At 48.7% G+C, this 22,021-nt stretch overlaps 1 protein-coding gene across 1 annotated transcript in view; it reads right to left on the bottom strand.

The window, feature by feature from the left end:
* Positions 1 to 2,716: 2,716 nt before the first annotated feature.
* Positions 2,717 to 22,021, bottom strand: part of Cngb1 (cyclic nucleotide gated channel subunit beta 1) — a 65,943-nt gene continuing 46,638 nt past the window's right edge. Inside the window, exons 21-32 of the mRNA XM_021169699.3 lie at positions 21,799 to 21,849; positions 21,286 to 21,372; positions 20,306 to 20,370; positions 18,928 to 19,050; positions 14,932 to 15,073; positions 14,213 to 14,372; positions 13,038 to 13,135; positions 12,851 to 12,934; positions 9,830 to 9,948; positions 9,283 to 9,429; positions 5,145 to 5,364; positions 2,717 to 4,443 (exon numbers count right to left, since the gene is read on the bottom strand). Coding sequence (XP_021025358.1) covers positions 4,156 to 4,443; positions 5,145 to 5,364; positions 9,283 to 9,429; positions 9,830 to 9,948; positions 12,851 to 12,934; positions 13,038 to 13,135; positions 14,213 to 14,372; positions 14,932 to 15,073; positions 18,928 to 19,050; positions 20,306 to 20,370; positions 21,286 to 21,372; positions 21,799 to 21,849 — 1,584 coding nt within the window. The 3' untranslated portion in view covers positions 2,717 to 4,155. The remainder of the gene's footprint in view (positions 4,444 to 5,144; positions 5,365 to 9,282; positions 9,430 to 9,829; positions 9,949 to 12,850; positions 12,935 to 13,037; positions 13,136 to 14,212; positions 14,373 to 14,931; positions 15,074 to 18,927; positions 19,051 to 20,305; positions 20,371 to 21,285; positions 21,373 to 21,798; positions 21,850 to 22,021) is intronic.

The following is a 22,021-nucleotide window of genomic DNA, read 5'->3' as shown; positions in this document are numbered from 1 at the left end:
AAAAGCACATGCATGATATGCGCTCACTGATAAGTGGACATCAGCCATGAAATACAGGATACCCATGCTACACTCCACAGACCCAAAGAAGCTAAGCAAGAAGGAAGGCCCATGTGAGGACACTTGAATTTCACTTAGAAGGAGGAATAAAATAGTCATAAGAGGAAGATGGAGGGAGGGAAATCAAATGGAGAGGGGATGGGGAAGGGAATGTGAGGGAGGGACAGGAGAGATGGCCAAATGGCCATGAGAATGAATAAAAATCTGCAACTGATGGGGCTGGGGAGGTAGGGGACATCTCCAGAATGAGACAGAGACCTGGGATAGGGGAGGTGCCCAAGAACCACTCTATTGGTGACCTTAGCTGTGACTCATAGCCTTGGGGATATGGGACCTGAAGAGGCTACCTCCTATATCCAGGCAGGGACTCCAGTGGAGCTATAGAGACATCAACCCACCCACAAAACTTTCAACCCAAAATTTATCCAGTCTGCAAGAAATCCAGGTACAGCTGATGAAGCAAGGACTGAAGGAATGGCCAACCAATGAATGGCCCAACTCAGGATCTATCCCATGGGCAAGTTATTCCTGACACTATTAATGATACTCTGCTATGCTTGCAGGAAGGAGATAACTCAGCTTTCACCCACTTGAGCATTCACAGTACCCTTCACGACAAAATCAAACCTCTTGTCACCTGAATTTTCCAGCCTGTCAATGACTGGCCCTCTCTCTGTGACAGCTGGAGTAGCCTCTCGCAGGTGATCACAACTTCCTAAGTTGTTCCTTATTATCAGGCCTGGATGGAAGTTCAGTCTTTTCTTGGTTTTTAAGACAGGGTTGCTTTGTATAGCTCTGATTGTCCTGGAACTCACTCTGTAGACCAACCAGACTGGCCTTGAACTCAGAGATCTGCCTGTCTCTGCCTCCCAAGTGCTGGGATCAAAGGTGTGCACCACCACTGCCTGGCTTGGAAATTTAGTCTTAAACAATAGGTTTTCTCTCAAAACTATGGCCAGCCACAACCCTCCTTGGAGAGTAGTAAAATGGATGTGCTATTCACAGCTGATCCCTGCCTCAGGAGGAGGAGGAGGAGGAGGAGGAAGAGGAATCTCACCAGAACAGCCAGCCCTCTGGTGTTTTGAGCTAGTCCTGTAGACAGGTCTACCAGTTGCCTGTCTTTCTCCACGGCCACCCAGTTTATCTTTAGGATGAAGTTTCTGCTTCCCTTGCCCCTTCTTATTTATTTATTATATGTGAGTTCACTGTAGCTGTCTTCAGACACCCCAGAAGAGGGCATCAGATCTCATTATGGAGGGTTGTGAGCCACCATGTGGTTGCTGGGATTTGAACTCAGGACCTTTGGAAGAGCAGTCAGTGCTCTTAACCACTGTGCCATCCCTCCAGTCCTACTTGCCTCTTCTTGCTCCTTCCTCTCACAAGAGCCTTTTGGTTGGTTTGCCTTTTGACAGGGTATCCTTATTTCACCAGGTTGACCTTGAACTCTCAACCCTCCTGTTTCATCCTCCCAGGACTAGGCATACAGGTATATGCCACCAAGCCAGCCTTGTAATTTTCCACTTGTTGGCTTTGTTGTTGTTCACTTGTTCATCTGAGACAAGGTCTCATATACCAGCTGGCCTCAATAGTAGCTGAGGCTAGCCTTGAACTCTTTTTTTTTAAAAAAAAGATTTATTTATTATATGTTATGTACACTGTAGCTGTCTTCAGACACACCAGAAGAGGGTGTCAGATCTCATTACAAGTGGTTGAGAGCCACCATGTGGTTGCTGGGATTTGAACTCAGGACCTTTGGAAGAGTAGTCAGTGCTCTTACCTGCTTAGCCACCTCTCCAGCCCATCCTTGAACTCTTGACCCTCCTTCTCCCACCTTCTAAATGTTGGTATTCCAGGTGTGCACTGTCACACCTGGTGCCAGCTGCTAGTTTTAAAATGAATCCACAACCCAGGAACGTTTGTCTAAACTCTTTAATTAAAATGAGCTGTACTGTGAAAGCCGGCGTGTACAGAAAGTATTCTTGTGTGCTGTGGAAACAGCTTGGACTAGTTCCGATGGCTGAGCATATTTTGATAATGAAGTTTTTAAGCAGCTTCTTGGTTTTAGTTCTATTTAGAATATTTATATGGTTTTTTTTTAAAGTGGTATGCTATTCATTATCAATCAAATTATCAATGCAAGACACAACAAGGAGATTAAAAGAGGAGAGAACCAATGGGCACACTTGCGTGTTCTCTTCAGACTTCAGGGTTACAGCAATCTCTGGACTACATCAGTGGCCAGCCAGTCCAATTCAGACTGGAGATTAGTGCCGGTCTCCAACTCAGTTTACCTAACATCTTGTTTCTGTGAGTCTCACCATAAATGAGATAGCTCAGTGAAATTAAGACACTGCCGATCTCATTTCGAAATTAATGTTCTTCCCAGGAACCGCGGGAACCTCTTGCTTTATATAATAAGCAATATATTTTCAAGGGCTAGCATCTAAAAGTAGGTGCATTCACAGAAAACAGATTCCGCATGAAGCAGGCTCTCATGTGGAGGCGCCAGGGAAACATGCCACTGTTTACTGAAGGGTGGCATGTTTACTTTGTAGGAGCATCCGAAATACTGGCCACAAGCGGGTAGCATTCTCAGGGCCCGGGCTTTAGAACATAGGATGCAGCTCTGAGGATGCTGCTTAAGGATGTTAGGGTTAAAAAAAAAAAAAAAACTAACAATAACAAAAACAAAACTGACTAGACTCCCAGACCCCACCCCACATCGCTTAAAAAAAATAAGGTGTGCTAGTGAGAGATTAGCTCTGTGTGAGGTTCATCTTTTGGTATTGAGGATCACACAGGAAGTCACACAGGCCAGGTAAGTGCTTCCTAGTGAGCCAAACCCCATGTGTACAAGATGAGTTTATTACTGTGAGCTGGTGGAGACGACTTTGCAGCTTCACATGGGTTTCAGAGATTTAACTTAGGTCATCACGTTTGCATGGTAGGGTGGCAAGGGCCTCTGCCCACTGAGCTCTCTCAATGGCCCTGCCATGTTATTCTTGATAGAGTGAGATCAGAAACAATCCAATGGCTCACTGATGAGCGGTGGCTGAGATGTCACCACGCATTTAAACATGGACTGTGCTGTCATCACCAATGAACCAATATACTTCCCCCTTTCCTTTTAAAGATGGGATATTGCTATCTAGCCCAGGCGGATCCCCCTGCCTCCATGACACCCAGCTACAAGCATACTCTCTAAATGCTAGGACCAGAGTAGCGTGGAGAGCTCTTGATATCGTTACCTACTAAGATAAGCAATACTTTCAAGGGCGCTAAGATGATAATGCAGCCATCACTACCCGGAGCAAGGAATACCAGGATCGCCTGCCCTGCCATTAGCTAGATCACCTGCCCTGCCATCAGCTAGACAACTGTGTTTACTGCTGGGATCTGGATGAGCTTGGCTCGGTGATTCTCAACCTTTCTCACGCTGTGACCCTTTAACACAGTTCCTCGTGTTGTGGTGACCCCTAACCATTATTCCCATTGCTACTTTATTACTGTTATTTTGCTACTGTTGTGAATCATAATGTAACTATCTGATCTTTACAATAGTCTTAGGCGAACCCCCCCCCCCATCAAAGGGTCTTTGGACCCCAAAGGGGTCAAGAGGTGCCTGGGAACTCCTCAAGCAATTTTGCTACTGTTTTCTTTTGAGGCAGAGTCTCGCTATATAGCCCTGGCTGCCCTTGAACCAAGGACTATCCTGCTTGGGTCTTCCCGGTCTTGGGTTTGCAGGTGCTCAGTGGGACTCCAGCTCTTCACCATTTAAACAGAGGGTGGCTTCTGGTGGAGACCCTACCAAATCATCGACCTTTGATTTGTCTAGTAGAGTTCTCCTTGATGTTGGAGCCCTCTTTATTCTCTCCTCAAATCTTTGAGAAGTACAAGGCAGGTTTTCTTCTTGAATATAGCAACCTCAGGAGGGGAGCAGGGTGCTCCGGGAATGGCAGGAGCTCGAGGGCATCACTACCACCAGGTGAAATGTGAGCGTTTCTACAAGCCTGTGAGAAGGCGCCCTTTGGCTGGGACGCTTGGTGAGGCGGGTGGTTCAAAGACTGGGGATGGGATCTGGGCGCTGCATGCACCTCACTCCGCCCCCTCTTTCTTCTCCTCCAGCACCTCCACCGACAGTGTCTGCTCCCCCGGATCAGGGCCTGGACTCACGCGGATCCTCACCGAGGGCTCCGGGGGCCCTGCTGCCTCCCCCGTGCTTTCCTCGGGCTTTGCTGAGGCTGGCGGTGAAGAGCTCTGGGCTGAGGGCTCTGGTGGCGCTGGTGGCTTCGGGGGGTCCTTGGGCTCTGGTGGTTCCTGGGGTGCAGGTTGGTCTGTGGCTCCAGAGCCCTCCTCTCCCCCAGCTTCTTGCGAGCTCTTGGCCTGAAACCCAGAGAGCATGACACATGAGGCGTGATTTTCCAAGGCACGGGAAGATCTTACAAGCCAACCTGCCCCCACTTTCTGGGGCATCCAGAGGACAGGGTGCACAATGGGTGAAAGCAAGTAGCCTGGCAGGGCGACATCGTGGTTGTGTAGGAGAAACAATATAGTATCAACAAGTTGAAGTTTGAGGATGAGAGGCCAGCACGTTTGGGGAATTTGTTTTGTTTTATGTCTCCATATGTAGCTCAGGCTGACCCTAAATTTGGTGTGGCGCACAAGTTGGCCTCAAACTCAGGATCCTCCTGCCTCAGCGTCTCCTATACTGAGATTGCAGGCGTGGGCTACGGATGCCCAGCTACTAGGGATAGTTTAGGGATCATATTCCTATTCTCTAACATAATTTCTTATTTGGGGGATGTTTGAGAAAGGGCCTCATACAGCTCAGACTGCCCTTAATCTATGTAGCCCTAGCTGACCTAGAATCCATAGCGATCCTGCCTCGGCCTATGGGAGATGCCAACCAGGTTTCTCTATCTATCCGGTTTGAACCTGTCTCTGTCAGTTCCAACCAAACAAGGCCTGCTGCTGTAAAGGAGACAGAAAGGCTCAACACTGAATGTGTGGCCGGCTCTTACAAGTCCCGGGCCTTCTTGAAACAAACCTGCTAAGGGGCAAGAGCCAGGGCCGGGCCATGTTACCTGTTCCAGCAGCTGTTGCTGTCGCGCGGCTGCCTCCAGGGCAGCCAGTTCCTTGAGCCTGGCTCTCAGGTGGGCGAGCTTGCCGCCCTTGGCTCCCCTGGGGCCCATCTTTCCTGCAGCAGCCAGGGCAGCATTGAAGAGCTTCGGGGTGCCCGCACGCGGGGGCAGGATGAGCACACTCTTCTCCTCCTTGGGTTTGTTGTTATTTCTTAGCATGCGCCTGAAAGAGAGACACACCCATGTCCGTTCCACGTGTGCCGCAGTAGAATTCCTCACCTGCGCCTGCGTAGAACCCTCCGCGTAGCTATGTGATGGCTGTGGTTGGTGCTGTCTTTGGTTAGTGATCTCAGGGTGCTGTGTGCTCATGATAGATGGATGCTTAGAACTGCTACAATGGGGTGAAGCTTACTGTCTGTGCCACAGGGATAAGAACCCCGGGGTTAGGAGTGATTGGTTAACTTGCCTGAGGTCACACGGGACAGACTGAAGGCTATAGTTTGAGTGTGGTTGGAGGTATCTCTAAGGGTTCATAGGCTCATGGTGAAACTGGGAGGGAGATAGCATGGAACCTTTGAGAGTGTTGGGAAGTCTTTAGGGTCCTGAAGGAATGATCTAGTTCTCACAAAAGGGATTGTTATAAAGGTCATCCTGGCCCCCTCTCTGCTTTATCTGAAAAAAAAAAAAAAAAAGACTGGGATTATTGTGCCCCTGAAAATGGGGGAAACTGAAGCTCAGAGCAGGGGCGGGGGCAGGGACAGACGCGCTCCAGGTGGCCTGGAAGTGGCAGAGGCAGAAGCAGAAGAGGGATCAGGTGTGACCCAGCACCCTGTCTCTTTGAATAAGGATAGAATTTTCCATCAAGAGAACCTGCACTTTTTACTAGGGATTTTTCATGCTATCAACGTGTGATGAACAGCTTGGCTCAAGAACAATTGAATTTTGCCTGCAGTCTAGTGGGTGAGACTGCTAATTGGCAAATTCATTCATCAGGGTGCCAGCTCAGTGTGTTTGGTTTTTGTTTTTAAATGAGGCTGCTGCCGGCTGCTTAGCAAATCAGAGCCAATGGGCTTAAACTGCGTGCGGTGATATTAATCGCCTGAGATTTGCATTTCTCCCTGGCTTTCCCCAGGAGACACAAGCGTGATCATCCGTCAGAAGGCTTGGAAGCCGGCTCGCCAGCAGCCCAAGCGCTGTCACCTCTGTCATGTGAGTCCATAATTCACGCATGACAGGCAGCAGGGAGGCTCGGTGTGGTGCTGGAGTGACAAAGAGCAACGGAGGTGACAGCTGCTGGCTGCTCAGCTTTGAGTCATGGCTGGCAGACCTGTCTATGTGAATGGAATTCTCCATGATCCAGGCAGGCCTCTGCTCTGGAAAGTACATGAGGTGGGAGAGTGGAGACTAGAATATATGTATGAGAAAAGTCCATTCACAAAGATGTGTCATTGGGAGTGTTACTTTGAAGAGGATCTGGGATTTCAATCTATCTGGCTGGCTGCCTCTCTCTCTCTCTCTCTCTCTCTCTCTCTCTCTCTTTCCTTCACTCTCCCTCCCTCCCCCCTCAATATATTGTGTACATATTTATCTATACATTTGTATATACATGTATGTGTACATGTATGTATGTATGCATATGTGTGCATGTATGTGTGTATATATATATATATATATATTTTTTTTTTTTTTTTGAGCACATGTCCCCATCATAAGGTCCTTCCTCACCATAGATCCAAAGCAGCCAGCCAGGTCAGGCAACCATGGAATGAAACCTTTGAAACCAAGAGCCCAAACAACATCCCTCCTTTTGCACTGATCTGCTCAGGGGAAGGGTATCACCTTGTTCGACACCAGCTACAGCACACACTAGGACCCGGTCTATGGCCACCCTGTGCAAGTCTATGGTGATCACAAGGGTCTGCTATTAGAATCTGAGCCAGACTGCTGCTCAGACCACGCCCACCTGCAGCAGCCTCCTTTCTTTTGGAAAGGAAACAGCAAACCCTTTACCCAGGGCCTGCTTGTGAATCCTTAGGCTCCTAACTGACTCCCCGATGCCTGGATTCCAGGAGAATCCTCATGTCCCTCCTCATTTCCCCAAAAGGCTCAGGTAAAGAGCTCCTGCCATGCTGCTGTCTGTCTGTCCATCCATAGTGTTAATAACTCTCCTAATAAATCTTTCTTAAAAGGATAATCAGCCTCCGTGATCCCAGGCTGGAACCCGTCTACCAGTGAGCACCGATCTCCAAGTGTTAGCAAGAGGAAATCTGCAAACACAGGCCTGGGCTGGATGAGGAGGGAGGGTGTCTCTGTGCTCAGGAGAAAGACACAGGACACACAGGTCTTCAAGGCGGGTCTCTGCTATATAGGGAGTAAATTACAAGATAGCCTGGGCTATAAGATCACACACACACACGCGCACACACACACACACACACACACACACACACACACACACACTATTACATTTTTAACATGGATGGCGTTGTCTTACTGTGTTTTGTCTTGTTTTGTTTTGAGACTGGGTTTTACTAGGTTATCCTGGCTGTCCTGAACCTCAATATATAGACCTGGGTAGTCTTGAACTCACAGAGATACACCTCTACCTTACCCAGTGCTGGGTGTGCCACCATGCCTGGCTTGGACTAGCTTACTTAATCTTCACAACAGACAAAGTAGGGGATGGTGACTTCTATTTTATAGATGCAGAAACTAACCCAAGAAAAGTCAAGGAAATTTTGCAAATTCACCCAGCCAGTACATCACAAAGAAGGGATTTGGGTGTCACCAGCCACCCCACCCCTCCCGAAGGTTTCTATACCATAGGATGCCGCTCTGTTTGAAATCTCATCTGAAGGACTAGAAAGCAGAAATCTTCTCTTCTAAAAACAAAATAACTTACTGCCCAATTCAAAATCCAAACACACATGCGCACGCACACATGCACATGTGTGCACACACACACATACACACACACCTGCATTGCTATTCATAGTTGTAAAGCATTGGCACTATGCCAAGTGCTCACTGTGGGGGAAGGAAGGGGAGGAGAGCGGAGGGAAGGCTGTCTGTGACTGCAGCTGACAATAAGCTATCATCCACATAACCGGAAGTAAGAACACAGCCAAGGGCCTGCCTGTTTTTGAAAAGAGGAAAACACAAGCTGGAAAACGTGGGAGTCAAGGAGGCTAGGCAGACCAGGTGGCACAGGCCTGTGAGCCCCGCTCCTTAGGAGGCTGAGGCAGACGGAGACGGAGATGGCGGTGCTCACCTGGACTACAACAGGAATGGCAGCCTGGCCAATGGAGCAGGATCCTGCCCCAAATACAAATCAAATATGACAAACTTAAAGGCTGGAGGCTAGGCTCCAGGATAGAGCATCCACCTAGTATGCACAAGACCCTGGGCACTAAAGAAAGAAAACAAAAATATCCCCAAACCTAATGTATTTAGCTCCTTATAGGGGCAGATGACAGGCGAAGGAGGACTTGTGACACTTTCCTGAGCATACAGTTTTGTACTTCAGGAGTACTGTTAACATTTTATATTCTCAAAAATCAAAACAAATCAGCAACAACAACAGCAACAACAAAAACCCAATCCTGCCAGTCATGGCAGAACACACCTGAGATTGCCCTCAAGAAGCTGAGACCGGAAGTTCACTAAGCTAAGCATGGTGGCCCATGCCTCTAATTCCAGCCCTGGAGAGGCAGGTGACTCTGAGTTCCAGACCAGGTAGGGCTACACAGTGAGACTCTGTCACAAAAACATCAATATCAACTATAGTCAGATGGGTAGAGCCTTAAACCAGAAGGCAAGCCCAGCAAATAAACTTAGCACATTACATGAGAGCTAGTCAAATGTTTCTGTTTTCTTATGCTGTCTCCTGGACCCTCTTCTCCTGTTTGAATTCCCAATTATTCCCTGACTGGTCAATATAGAACTGATCAGCCAATGATTGAGTGGGAGGTGGGGGGAGAGAATAAGCCAGGGGAGGGGGAGGGAGAGAGAGGACTCAGGGCACAGTAACATTGTGCCTACACCCCTATCCGATCCCATGGTCTTACAGAGATAGGAGAACACCTCCTTCTCCCAGTCACTGCTCAGAACCTGAAAAGAAAAAAACAAAGGGAATCTGTACCTGGCCTTCTTCCGCAGTAACTTCTGAGATTCCGGGTAATGCACTAAAATTTCATTCAAATCCTTCTTGTCCAGTATGAAGAGGTTGGTGAAGCCGTGGGCCACCACGTTGGCCGTGCGCCGGTTGCCGCCCCCGACAGCCAGCAAGCTGGAGTAGAAAGGTAGGGAAATGAGGCCCTTTGGAGGCTGTGGTTTTAGAGAAACTGTTTTACGTTTTTGCTGCTGTTGTTTTGTTTCGAGACAGGATCTCACGATGTAGCCCTAGCTGTCCTGGAATTCACTATGTAGACCAGGCTGGCCTTGAACACTCAAAGAGCTCTGCCAGCCTCTGCCTCCTCAGTGCTGAGATTAAAGGTGTACACCATCATGCCTAGAATTGTTTAGGGTTTGCAATAGAATATTACTGTTTCTTTCAGGCTGATTTCCTATGAGCCTCCCTGGTCACTGGAACTACGGATGTGTGCCAGCCAGTGGCTTGGCTTTTGTTCCCATTCATTCAACTATGCATTTCCCCACCACCTTCACACACACCACCTACCACCACTGACCTTATTTCTCCAAACACCGATCCGGCTTTGAGTGTCACCAGTACAGCCTTCCCATCTGGGCCGCCCAGCACCTGCACCTGCCCCGCCTGGATAATGTACATCTCTCGGCCAATCTCCCCCTGGAACAGAAGAGGGCTGAGTCCCACACCCCATGGCCACTGAGGCTGCTCCAGCCCTGCCCTACCAGATCGTGTGATGTGGTTGGGTCAATTTCCTCTTGGCCTCCATCTTCTCTTCTGAATGTTGGGTATGATGCTATTCTGTAGCTCTCCCTTGTACTACTACCCATGGTCTACACCCGAGTGAGAATCTATGCCCTCACCTCAGGAGCTTGGCTAGTGTTTGCTGAGACGGGAATGATGGTAATTGTCAGGAGGCCCACAGGCCCCAGGGCATTTTCTGGGCTGCGGTCGGTGGGCATGCTTCCCACGGGTGAACCTGCTATGGTAAGATTTTGCTCTACCAAGACCATAATGCAAAGTCATAATGCAAACCAGGACTGGGATTTCAGTTCAGACAGCTTGACTTCAGGGTGCATGGTTGCCATGGTTGATCTCTGCTCCCAAACCTAGGCTCTGTCTGGTGAAACCCTAAACCCCCAGGACCTCCTAATATGCCCTTAGTTGGCAGATGACCTACTTGAGTAGATTGGCCCTAATCCTAGCCAACTTGCACTCTTACAGAAAACATCTCTAGGTGGAAGAGAGCCAGAGAGAAGATGCCTATCTTGTTACTTGAAGAAATGGGCCAGTTGGCCTGCCAGCCCTGTCACACAGTGGCTCAAATCCCAAGTTAAAAGCAAAGGAACAAATGAATGAATGAATGAATGAATGAATGAATGAAGGGACAAATGAATGAGTGACTGTGGGAATGGATGAATGTTTGGCTTGCTCTGGATTCGATCAGAAACGGGAACCTGCCATATACCTTCCATACATCTTCCAAGCCTCACCCTGTCTTGACGGCCACCTGTCAATCACACCTGTTATGATTAAAATGGGTGACAGTAACCCAGTCACACCTTGACTTACTCTACAGGATCCCAGTACATCACACACACTCGTGATCTGGTGTTCCCTTCTCTGTTCTGACATCTGGGGTCAAAGTCCCAGTGTCTCAGAGAGTCTCGGAGGAATCAACAGCAGGGGGCGCTGCTCACAATGTTCCCCAGCGCCTTAGTCACCTGATGCAACCCCCATGCCAACACACAGAAAACAGCGACAGCAATTGTGCCACCCTATGAGGGAGGCACTGCACCTACACTTTTTATCCACAAGAAGAATGGAACTCAGAGAGGGGAAGCCACCTACCCAACCCTGCACCCCAAGGAAGTGGCTCTAACACTGACTGTATAAAGCGCTCTAATGCTCCCAAACTTCTCCCAGCCTCCCAAGGCAGCAGCTTTAAATGCTCAGCCTTCTGAATTCTCCTCTCCTCTCCTGGCTCAGCAGTTTACTTCCAGAAACTTCATTGCTACATAGCATACTGCCCAACAGACATAGCCAACCTGCAGCTCTCTGAGCCACATTTGGCTAGGGATAGCTATGGGTGTTGGCCCAACACAAACCTGTAAACTGAACTCAAGGGATGTCTTAGCAGGTAAAGGCATCTGCTGGCCATCCTGAGGAGCAGAGTTTGATCCCCAGAACCCACAAGGTGGAGGGAGAACCAGATCCTTCAGGTTGTCCTCCTACTTTGACCTGGTTGTGGTTGCACAACCCCCCCCCCCCCCCCGCCAACTCCCTATAGCAAATAAGTAATTTAAAATGAGGGGGCTGGATGGAGGCTGGAGAGATGGCTCAATGGTTAAGAGCACTGACAGCTCTTCCAGAGGTCCTGAGTTCAATTCCCAGCAACCACATGGTGGCTCACAACCATCTGTAATGGGATCTGATGCCCTCTTCTGGTGTGTCTGAAGACAGTGACAGTGTACTCATATAAATAAATAAATAAATAAATAAATCTTTGAAAAAACAAATGAGGGGCTAGAGAGAAAGCTCAGTAGTAAAGAGCACTTAATACTCTTCCAGAAGACTGAAGAATTATATATATATATGTATGTATATATATATGTATATATATATATATATATATTTTTTTTTTTTTTTTAAAGCCAGGCATGGTGGCACACCTTTAATCTCAGCACTCAGGAGATAAAGGCAGGCAGGTTTCTGTGAGTTCAAGGCTAGCCTGGTCTACATAGTGAGTTCCAAGATAGCCCTGGCTATATAAAGAGATCCTGTCTCAAAAATAACAAATAGTACTAATTTTTAAAAAGGCTGAATCCACCTAACAGGGGTTAGAGGCTTCCAAGTCTTACAACGTTTTCGCCCCATACACTCACCCAGACTTATTAATACCTCTGGACAAAAGACTTAAAATTTGCCTACCCCCTGCCCCTGGTGACCTTGCAGCCACCTTGGAACCTTTAACAAGGAGCACAAAGGGCTTTCAACACTGTCAAGAGTTGGATTCTAACATTCATGTTTCCTGTGTGGCTCAAAGCAATGAAGGGAACCTGGTGCGGGGTGGAACAGAGAGGTGGGACCTGTGGTGTCCAACAGGGAGGGCACTACCTGTCCCTTTAGTGATAACCCCTACTCCTCCCATGCTGACTCGTGCTGTTACAGAAAGTGGGACCCAGAGCTAGTTAATGTTCAGCTTCATCCAGATGTTTGGATTTTGATGTGAAATCTTCCAACTTTTAAATGTCAGGGATTAATTCCACTTAAAGAAATTCACAAAACACTTCAGGGCTATAAACCACCCACGGGTCTCCAGTCGCAGCTCTTAATTTGGCCTATCCCTTCACCCACTTTCCTGATGGCAAGAATGAGACCCTGGTAGCAGGTTTGTGGCTTAGAGCCCCACCACCCCTTTTCTGCAAGGCAGGCTCCTCTGTGTGATGGGAGATTTGGAAGCTCTTGGCAGTGGCACCCAGGGCTCCTCTGCATCATGGCTGCTGTGCAGGGTGAGCAGACCTCCTCCTAACCCTGCGGGCACATGGCCCACACAGCTCACCTTCTTGCACACATAGTCATTGGGTAGGTAGACGACGGAACGAAGCCGCTTGAGCATGTCGAAGATCATCTGCCGGTCACAGCCCTGCCCAGATGGAGGGGGAGGAGTCTGTCAGAGGAAGGCGGGGTGGTGGTGGTGGCTTTGTTCCAGACACCCCCCTCCAGGGGGAGGGCACCTGTGGGGGTACCTGAAAGAGGGCCACTTTGCTAACAATGCTGTAGTTCACATCAATGGCCAGGTCCAGTCTCATCTTGTCCGGAAGTTGTACCATCAGCTCTGACTCATCTGGAAAGGAGAGCCAGCAGGGGTCAGAGTTCAGACCTGGGCCCCTCACACACCCGCACACAACCATGTGAGGTCCTGCACTGGCTTAGCCAGCTCAGCTTCTCCCACCAGAGGGGGCTACTCTAGAATCTGTGAGTTCCCTTGTCAGGAACACCATCCCTCCTTTCCAAACACCGGGGGGCGTGGTGGCCCACACCTTTAATCCCAGCACTTGGGAGGCAGAGGCAGGCAGATTTCTGAGTTCGAGGCCAGCCTGGTCTACAGAGTGAGTTCCAGGACAGCCAGGACTATACAGAGAAACCCTGTCTCGAAAAACCAAATAAAACAAAACAAACCAAAACAAAAAAACCAAACCAAAACAAAACAAAAAAACAAAACAAACTCCTACTCAACCTTCAAAACTAAGGACTAAAGCCGCATCCTCCAGGAATCCTGACCTTGGTGTCCCTACCCAGCTTCTGTGTCAATAATCTCTACTTGTAGCACTGTCAACCCCTACTTTGATTTTAAAAACAAAAACAAAACAAAAACATGTGTGTACAAACACATTGCACCATGGTACACGTGGAGAGGTCAGAGGACAATTTACAGGGGTCAGTTCTCTCCTACCATTTAGATCCTAGGAATTGAGCTTGAGTCATTAATCAGGCTTAGCAGCAAGCCCCTCCACTGACTGAGCCATCTCACTGGCCCACCCACCACTTTATTCATTTGGAGACATGGTCTAGCTGTGTGGTTCAGCCTTGAGTAAAACTTAAAGCAGCCCTCCTAAGTGCTGGGATCCAAGGCCTGGGCTGCCACACCCGGCTGTTTACTTGGTTGGAAGTGCCTACACCTTGGATGGAGCCGCGTCTCAAGGTAGATGGAGCAAGAGGAGAGTGGCTGTTCAGAGGACACGCCCCTTAGGTTTTCCAGAGTCTTCACTGGCCTTGAGAGGTTTCTCTAATATCAATGGCTCAGGGTACAACCACCAGAGAATCCTCAGAACACACAGGACAAGGGAAGAACCGGTCAATCTGGGAATCAGGTGAAGGCTGGCTGGGGGATGTAGAGGGTTAGGGGCTTGACCAGTCTTACCCAGCATGCCTTGCGAATGCCAGGTGTACTCATACCAGGTCTTGACACGGTTCTGCACAGACCTGGGGATCTTGTAGAAGTTCATGTACTTCACTGTGCTGTCCATGCAGCTGCGGTAGTAGGTCTGCCCCGCTGTGGCGGCCCCCACCACATCTCTCATCTGGAGCAAGACAGCAGCGAGGGGAGGTCAGAGAAGTGGCTGGCCTAAGCCGGGCAGGACACTGGTTGGATATGTAGCAGTACAGAAGTCAGGGACCTATGCTTGTGGGTAAGCCAGAGACAGAAACACAGATGGCCAAACATAAAGCAAAGCCACTAGAAGCCGGTGCAAGGCTGCAGACCTCTCTGGCCATCTCAGGTTCCTGGCACCATGTTGGGGTTGGATGTCTCACTGTGATAAGCTGATTCTGTGTACAGCTGCTCTCCTCCAGGGTGGAACTCTGGGCCCCCCTGAATACTGCTTCTCAGAATGGGCCCCTTCCAAGTTTGCTTTGAGAACTCTCAGCTATTGCCTCAGGCCCAGACTAGAACACAAGTCACACATCACATCAGAGACCCCAAAGGGTTTGCTTACAGGGAACAGCCCAGGTTCACAGCCTTTGAGAAAACCTGGCTTCCTGTGCTCCCCAAAGGGACTACCATTCAAACAGGAAGGCCTCGGGCAGTGGGGGTGGGGGAACTACAGGTGATGGATGTGTGATGTGGCTGCAGTCACCTACCTGTCCAATCATCACAGAGAAAGCAAAGACCCCGGTAAAATAGTTCAGCAGCTGGAAGACAATCTCAAAGAGCGTCTGGGGGTCGGGCAGTCCTCCGATGGTGATGAGGGTTTTCACAGCCCAGTAGTAGCATCGAATATAACTAGTAAGAGGTGGAAAGGGGACCTTGGTCACTGCAGGAACTGCCGGGCTGATCTTGTGATCCTGGTTCAGACACCCATAGGGATCCCATACAGATGCAAGAAGATGCCCCCGCCTCTCAAGTGTTACGTGGGGTGGCTGAGGCTCTGCTCCAGCCTTGTGAGAACATGCCATCCTGGGACATAGATATGGAACTGAGGTCCCAGGAGGCACCTAGCCACAGCTCCAGGCTGAATCCTTCTGGATATCAGCAAAGGGAAGCCAGCAGGGTCAAGCAACATGACTGACTTCCCTGGGCCTTCCCACCTATGCAGGGCACCACCAAAAGCACAGACCCAGCCGGGCGTAGTGGCACACACCTTTAATCCCAGCACCTGGGAGGCAGAGGCAGGCAGATTTCTGAGTTCGAGGCCAGCCTGGTCTACAGAGTGAGTTCCAGGACAGCCAGGGCTATACAGAGAAACCCTGTCTCGAAAAACCAACCCCCCCCCAAAAAAAAAACCAAAAAAAAAAAAAAAAAAAAAAAAAAAAAAAAAAAGCACAGGCCCTAGAGCCACTTTTTAGCATGGACCATCTCCAGTGGGCCTCCTCCTCTCTAAAATGGACACAGCAGGGGAACATTCTTCCCAGGCAACTGTGAGGATGAATGAGCTGGAAGAGTGACCAGATCCTTATATCAGCCATCAAGACTCACACAGGGACTGCACCTGCCAGCACCTGCCTATGTAGTGGGACAAGCATCCAATGTGCATTCCTGCTGGGAGGGAGCAGAGACTGTTGGATATTAGTGGTGGTGGTGGTGGTGGTGGTGGTGGTGGTGGTGGTGTGTGTGTGTGTGTGTGTGTGTGTGTGTGTGTGTGTGTGTGTGTGTGTGTGTGTGTGTGTGTACACGCGCGTGTGCTCATGCGAGTGCCCATGCAGGCTTCAGACAAGCTGGGATATCTTAGACAAGGCACCTTGTCACAACAGACCAGTCTGCCCTGACATTTCCTACTATACCAGTACTGGTCACCAGGGGGCGCCTGGATCACCATAGGTAGAACTAAGCAGCCCCTCCTGCCTCCGGTTCAGCCATCTAACCAATCAAACTGTGGAGGGAGCTGAGTGTTCGCGCAGCTGGGCAGTGAACCACACAGAAGGAGGAAGAGGGGTGTCCTCAAAGTCCTAGCTTTCCCCTAAATGTTTCTAGTTGGCGTAATCTTCCCCTGACACGGCACATATTGGGACCTCCTGGAGTGGGGCGCCGCCCCCACCCCACTCAGTGCTGCAGGCTGAGACAGAACACAATGGACTGCATTAGGCAGGAACCGGTTTTCCAAGGCTCCTTGATCCAGCACACAGCAGATCCTCCCCCAGAGGGTGGCGGCTAATTTTTAGTTTATTTATAGTTATTTGCATTTTTTGGTTATTTGTAATTTATAATATAATTAATTTATAAACTATAAAATACTACAATATTTTATAGTTGTGATTTTTTATATTTTATAGTTTTATTTTATATAGTTATAACATTTTATGGTTATAATTTGCAGTTATTGTTTATACTATTGAACTTCTTGAAAACAATTTTTTCTTTTTTGGTTTTTCGAGGCAGGGTTTCACTGTAGCCTTGGCTGTCCTGGAACTCACTTTGTAGACCAGGCCGGCTTCAGAAACCTGCCTGCCTCTGCCTCCCAAGTGTTGAGATTAAAGGCGTGCACCACCATTGCCCGGTGAGAAGGGGGTTCTTAGATTACAGGCATAGACTCCTTTGAGACTTGAAAGAAAGCCAGAAAACAACCTAGAGCAGCTGGCCTAGTCTCAGAATTTACTTTATGTTTCTAGGCTGGGCTGTTACTGTTCCCAGAGGCCAGGCTCTGAACTTCTTCACAGCGTTGCGGCTTTCACAGCTGGGGCAGGCACTGGCCAGGCATGCGCACCAGCCAGATGTTCACTCATTGGTTTGTCATTGGTTTGTTACTGTTCATCCTCACAAGAGTCCTTAGTAGCAGCTTCCCAGCACTCAGGAAGCTAGTCAGGATAGAAAGCCCAACGGTGAATGCTTAGTTAACCACACAGAAGGCCCTGGGTTTTGTCCCCAGAACTTATGTATAGATCATAAAGAAGCAATGAAACCAGAGGCCTGAGATTCATGTATAATGATGTGCCCTCTGTGTGTGTGTATCTCTGTGTGTATGTGAGTGTATGTCTGTGTGTGTCTGTGTGTGAGTGTGTGTGTAATACACACAGATTTGAAAGGTGTAAGAGGAAGTTCTCCACTGTCTAGTCAACTCATGCTTAACACAGCCATTACACATAGCAGTGACAACTCTGTCACTGGGATTAACCAAATCTATTACTGTGATGGTTTGTATATGCTCGGCCCAGGGAATGGCACTATGCAAGGGGGTGACCCTATTGGAGTAGGTGTGTCACTGTGGGTATGGGTTTTAAGACCCTCACTCTAGCTGCCTCGGAGTCAGTATTCTGCTAGCAGCCTTCAGATGAAGGTATAGAACTCTCAGCTCCTCCTGCACCATGCCTGCCTGGATGCTGCCATGTTCCTGCCTTGATGATAATAGACTGCATCTCTGAACCTGTAAGCCAGCCCCAATTCAATGTTGTCCTTTATAAGAGTTGTCTTGGTCATGGTGTCTGTTCACAGCAGTAAAACACTAAGACAATTACTAACATTAATGTCGCTTCCTTTTGTGTCTTTGATATGACTGTTAAAGCATTTCAGGTCACGTGCATGAGGCACCTCATGTTGCTCCTGTGCAGCCTGGCTTTAGGCAGTGGGGATCCAGCCAGGGCTTTCCCTTTGCTGTCCACTATGCTGGATATATACATATGCACGATGCACATGCAATTCTTTGCTGACTTGAAGAGAAAAAGCAGGAAACATTCTCCTGTTATATTTCATCAGTTCTAAGATGCAACAATTGTACAGCATACCACGGAGTCAATTCTGCCTTTGTGTGCACGCACACCCACGTATTGGAGACTGTACCAGAGCCATCCGTGTACATGCTAAGCGACAGCTGTCCTCCCATTGAGCAGTATCCTCAACACAAATTCAGCTTTTTGTACAAAAATAAATATCATGTTAAACGTACACGTGGATTTTCCATATACCTCAAATTTAGAAATGTTAAAATCTGAAAAAGTAGATTGCCCACGGGGAGGTAAAAGAACTACAATATCTTATAGATGCTCTGAAACTTTGTCGCTTCCACCAGAAAGCTTCGTTCACTGGCCCTGGGGGGCATTTCCATTTTTTCTATATGACAAATGACATTATGGGGAATACCTTTATCCACAGTCCTTGTCCCCTGACCTGAATATTTCCACACACTAAAGGCTGTGTGGTATATTTGGCAACCCTACTGGACTTAGGTATGTGAGAAAGATCTTTCTATTTCTAGCACAGCAATTTTCAACCTGTGGGTTGTGACCCCTTTGGGAGGGTCACACACCAGAGACTATGCATAGCAGATATTTATATTATGATTCATAACAGTAGCAAAATTACAGTTATAAAGTAGCAACAAAGTAATGTTATGGTCGGGGGCACTACAATGTGAGGAACTGTATTAAAGGGCCGCAACATAAAGAAGGTTGAGAACCACTCACTGTTCTAGCAGGTCTGGTGCCCAGACCTTCTCCTGACACTAGCAATTCCCAGGAGACCTTAGCTTAGGAAGAGGATGGGGAAGGAGAACTTGGCTTTAGAATTTTAGCGAGTAATGACTCCTCCGGAGCAAGGTTGTCTTGGCAACGCAATAGCCATAGGACACCTTTCTAGGAGTCTTTCTGTTGTAACTGTAAAGGACAAAAATATTACCCCTGTGATGTCCTGGGGGAAGCCTCGCTCACCTGTTCCCCACTCCATCGTAAACCCAGTGAGTGGAGCCAATGCCCTGGAAGGCTGATGCCCAGTAGTAAAGGCAGGAGTTGAGGTGCAGGCTGTACAGCAGGTAGGCCGTGGTCCTGATGACCCTGCAGAGGGAGAGAGAGGGGAAAGAGAGTGTCACAGCCATGGAGGTGATACCTTGCCCCAGGGGGCGGGGCATTGGGAAGGAACTAGATCTCAGCTCCCCCAAAGCCCATCTCAGAGGTTTCCCTCTGTTGGAGCCATATAACCCCGGCCAGCCAGTTATCCAATCAGTGGATAACCAGTCTCAGCCACCCAATCAGTGGTTAACAGGTCTCAGCCACCCAATCAGTAGGAAAGGGGTTGGGGGGGGATGGTGGGAGTGGGGGCTCGAAATTGAAACCCTGGGCAGTGGTGGCTCATGCCTTTAATCCCAGCACTTGGGAGACAGAGGCAGGTGGATCTCTGAGTTCGAAGCCAGCCTGGTCTACAGAGTGAGTTCCAGGACAGCCAGGGCTACACAGAGAAACCCTGTCTCAAAAAAAAAAATAAAGTAAGAATGAAAGGAAGGAAGGAAGGAAGGAAGGAAGGAAGGAAGGAAGGAAGGAAGGAAGGAAGGGGGAGGGAGGAGGGAAGGGATGGAGGGAGGGAGGGAGAGAGAGAGAGAGAGAGAGAGAGAGAGAGAGAGAGAGAGAGAGAGAGAGAAAGAAAGAAAGAAAGAAAGAAAGAAAGAAAGAAAGAAAGAAAGAAACAAAGAAACAAAGAAACAAAGAAAGAAACAAAGAAAGAAAGAAAGAGAAAAGAAACCTGGGCGTTTGATTTGGAGGCTTGTCAAAATGCAGGGCTGGAATCATCCCAGCTGTGTCAGAGAAATCTATAAGATGAGGGACCAAAGGGGAAATAAGGCCTGAGGGAGGAGCAGAGAGGATTTGGTGTCTGTAGAGAAATAACAATGATCTGGGCACTCCTTTAGGAACAAGGAGCCTTGCTCCCCAAGTATAGCTGAGTTAGTCCTGGGCTCCACTTTGAACATCTGTTTTCTACCAATGTGTTCTTACAAATGGTCCTTCAGTTAGAGCTAGGATGGGAGCTTCAATTCCTTGTACTGACACGGAAATGCTGCCTTGTCACCGAGTGTGTGTGTGAGTGTCCTTGTCACAATGGGGGTTAAATAAGACATTCCTGATTCTACATAAAACCAACCAACCAACTAAATATCCTTTCAGAGAAGAAGCTGGGCCAGGAAGTGGCGTGGATTCTGAAGGCCATAGGATATGGGGGAGGGGAGCAGCTGAAAGGAAGAGGCTAGGGGGTATGGTGTGTGTGTGTGTGTGTGCATTGATGTGCATATGTGCATATGTAAGCATGGGGAACTCTTACCTGTAAACGTAGGCTTTGCTGAGGATGGCTTCCAGGCGGTTATTAAACTCAAAGAAGGCCATGTACTAGGAGAGAAGAAGACATTAGGCCAGCTCTGTAGGCCAGCTCTGGGTCTGCTGGAGACATGGCTGCACAGCCCTTGTCTTCTACCTATCTGATGATTACCAGTCTCCTTTGCCCTCTTTCTCCAGGTAACCAGTGTGATCATGGTTACCCCTGTTGGCAATTTCCCCCATTTACTGTCTTTGCAAAAGAGCACTAGTATCATGTAAGGGGAATAGTAAGTTTAATTGGTTGGATAGAAGTCTAGGAGATCCTGAATGTTCTGAGTGACCATCTGCCCTGATCACATTCAAGGGCACTTGTCGGATCTCCACTCTGAATCCAGAAGATCCTCCTAGGACCCTGGGTCCAGCCAGTGAGTGGCAGAAACAAACAAACAAACAAACAAACAAACAACTGGAACCACTGTTAGAATAGGCACCATGCATCCAAAACAGACCTTGGGGCACAGCTTGACTCCTGTTACCTTGGGGGAGTCACCCGGCCATTCCAAGGACCAACTTCCCCATCTTCTGAATGGAGTCTATTATAAAGCAGAAGCCCCTTCCCTGAGACGCGCTGAACAGATGGAGTTGGAGCTAGATTGCCTACATCCAAATCTAGACTCCGACCTGCCTAGCGGTGTGTCACTGGGCAAGTTCCTTAGCCTCTCTGTGCCACTTTCCTCATTTTTAAGATGGTAAGAACAGCATTCATGTCATGGAGTTGAAGAACTAACATCAGTAGTCTCTGGATCAGAGCCTAATGAGAAATGTCCCCCAAATTACCAGTAATTATAATGAACTTCTTAGTAAGACATGCTTGCAGAACACCCACCTCCCCAGGGTCTCCTCTTGGGGACACTCTCCCTTCCCCAGCTGGCAGCGTTCAGGTCAAGCACAGAGGAACCGAAGTCTTTGGGGACCTGTCAATCTTACCTTCAGGCAGCGGGGCAGGCGAAGGAGAGGGTTGATGCCAAGTTTCAAGTAGAGAAAGTCCAAGGGCAGGAGGCAGAGCAGGTCCATCTAAAATCCCAACAGGTATCACAGGGGATAAGACACAGAACCTCAGGGGTAGGAGAGCTAAGGGGGCATGTCTCTATCTACTAGAGAGCTCAGTCAGAATATTCAGGGCAGCGTCAGAAGAGAGGGCACAAGACTTCCCATGAACCCGCTCTGCGTGGCTTCATAATCCACATTGCCCACCTCCAGTGCACTGTTCCCAACCAACACAAGGGACTCTGTGCCATCTAATTGGAAGCAGAGGCACAGGCATGGAAAAGTGTTCTGTGAGAACCACCCATTCTGGGCTGTCTCAGAAGACTTGTGGCCTAGTGGGCACTCCCACCGGAGATAGGACCAGCCTCCCTTAGTGTGACAGGAACTACATAACACAGGTCCCCAAATACCTAGTTGCAAACGGCTCACCCCCCACCCCCAACACACACACACCTTAAACCGGCGAGACTTCAGGTAGTTACTGCGCATCTCCTTCTTGTCTGTCTGAAAGAAGGAAGCACAATGATGTTAGATCGAGCTCCGACCAGAGAGGTGGGGTGACCTCACAGACACATGGAGCTGCCCTGCAGGGAAGAACTTGTGGTTTCAGGTGGGGTGGGGCTGGGGATGACCAGCCATAGGAATGAGCCTTGCTGGAGTCACCAGCCAGACTCTG

This window comes from Mus caroli, unplaced genomic scaffold, assembly GCF_978045245.1.
Source record: "Mus caroli unplaced genomic scaffold, Mus_caroli_1 scaffold_10, whole genome shotgun sequence".
Lineage (NCBI taxonomy): Eukaryota > Metazoa > Chordata > Mammalia > Rodentia > Muridae > Mus > Mus caroli.
The sequence above is the reverse complement of the archived record's forward strand: the minus strand, read 5'-3'. Positions and strand labels throughout refer to the sequence as shown.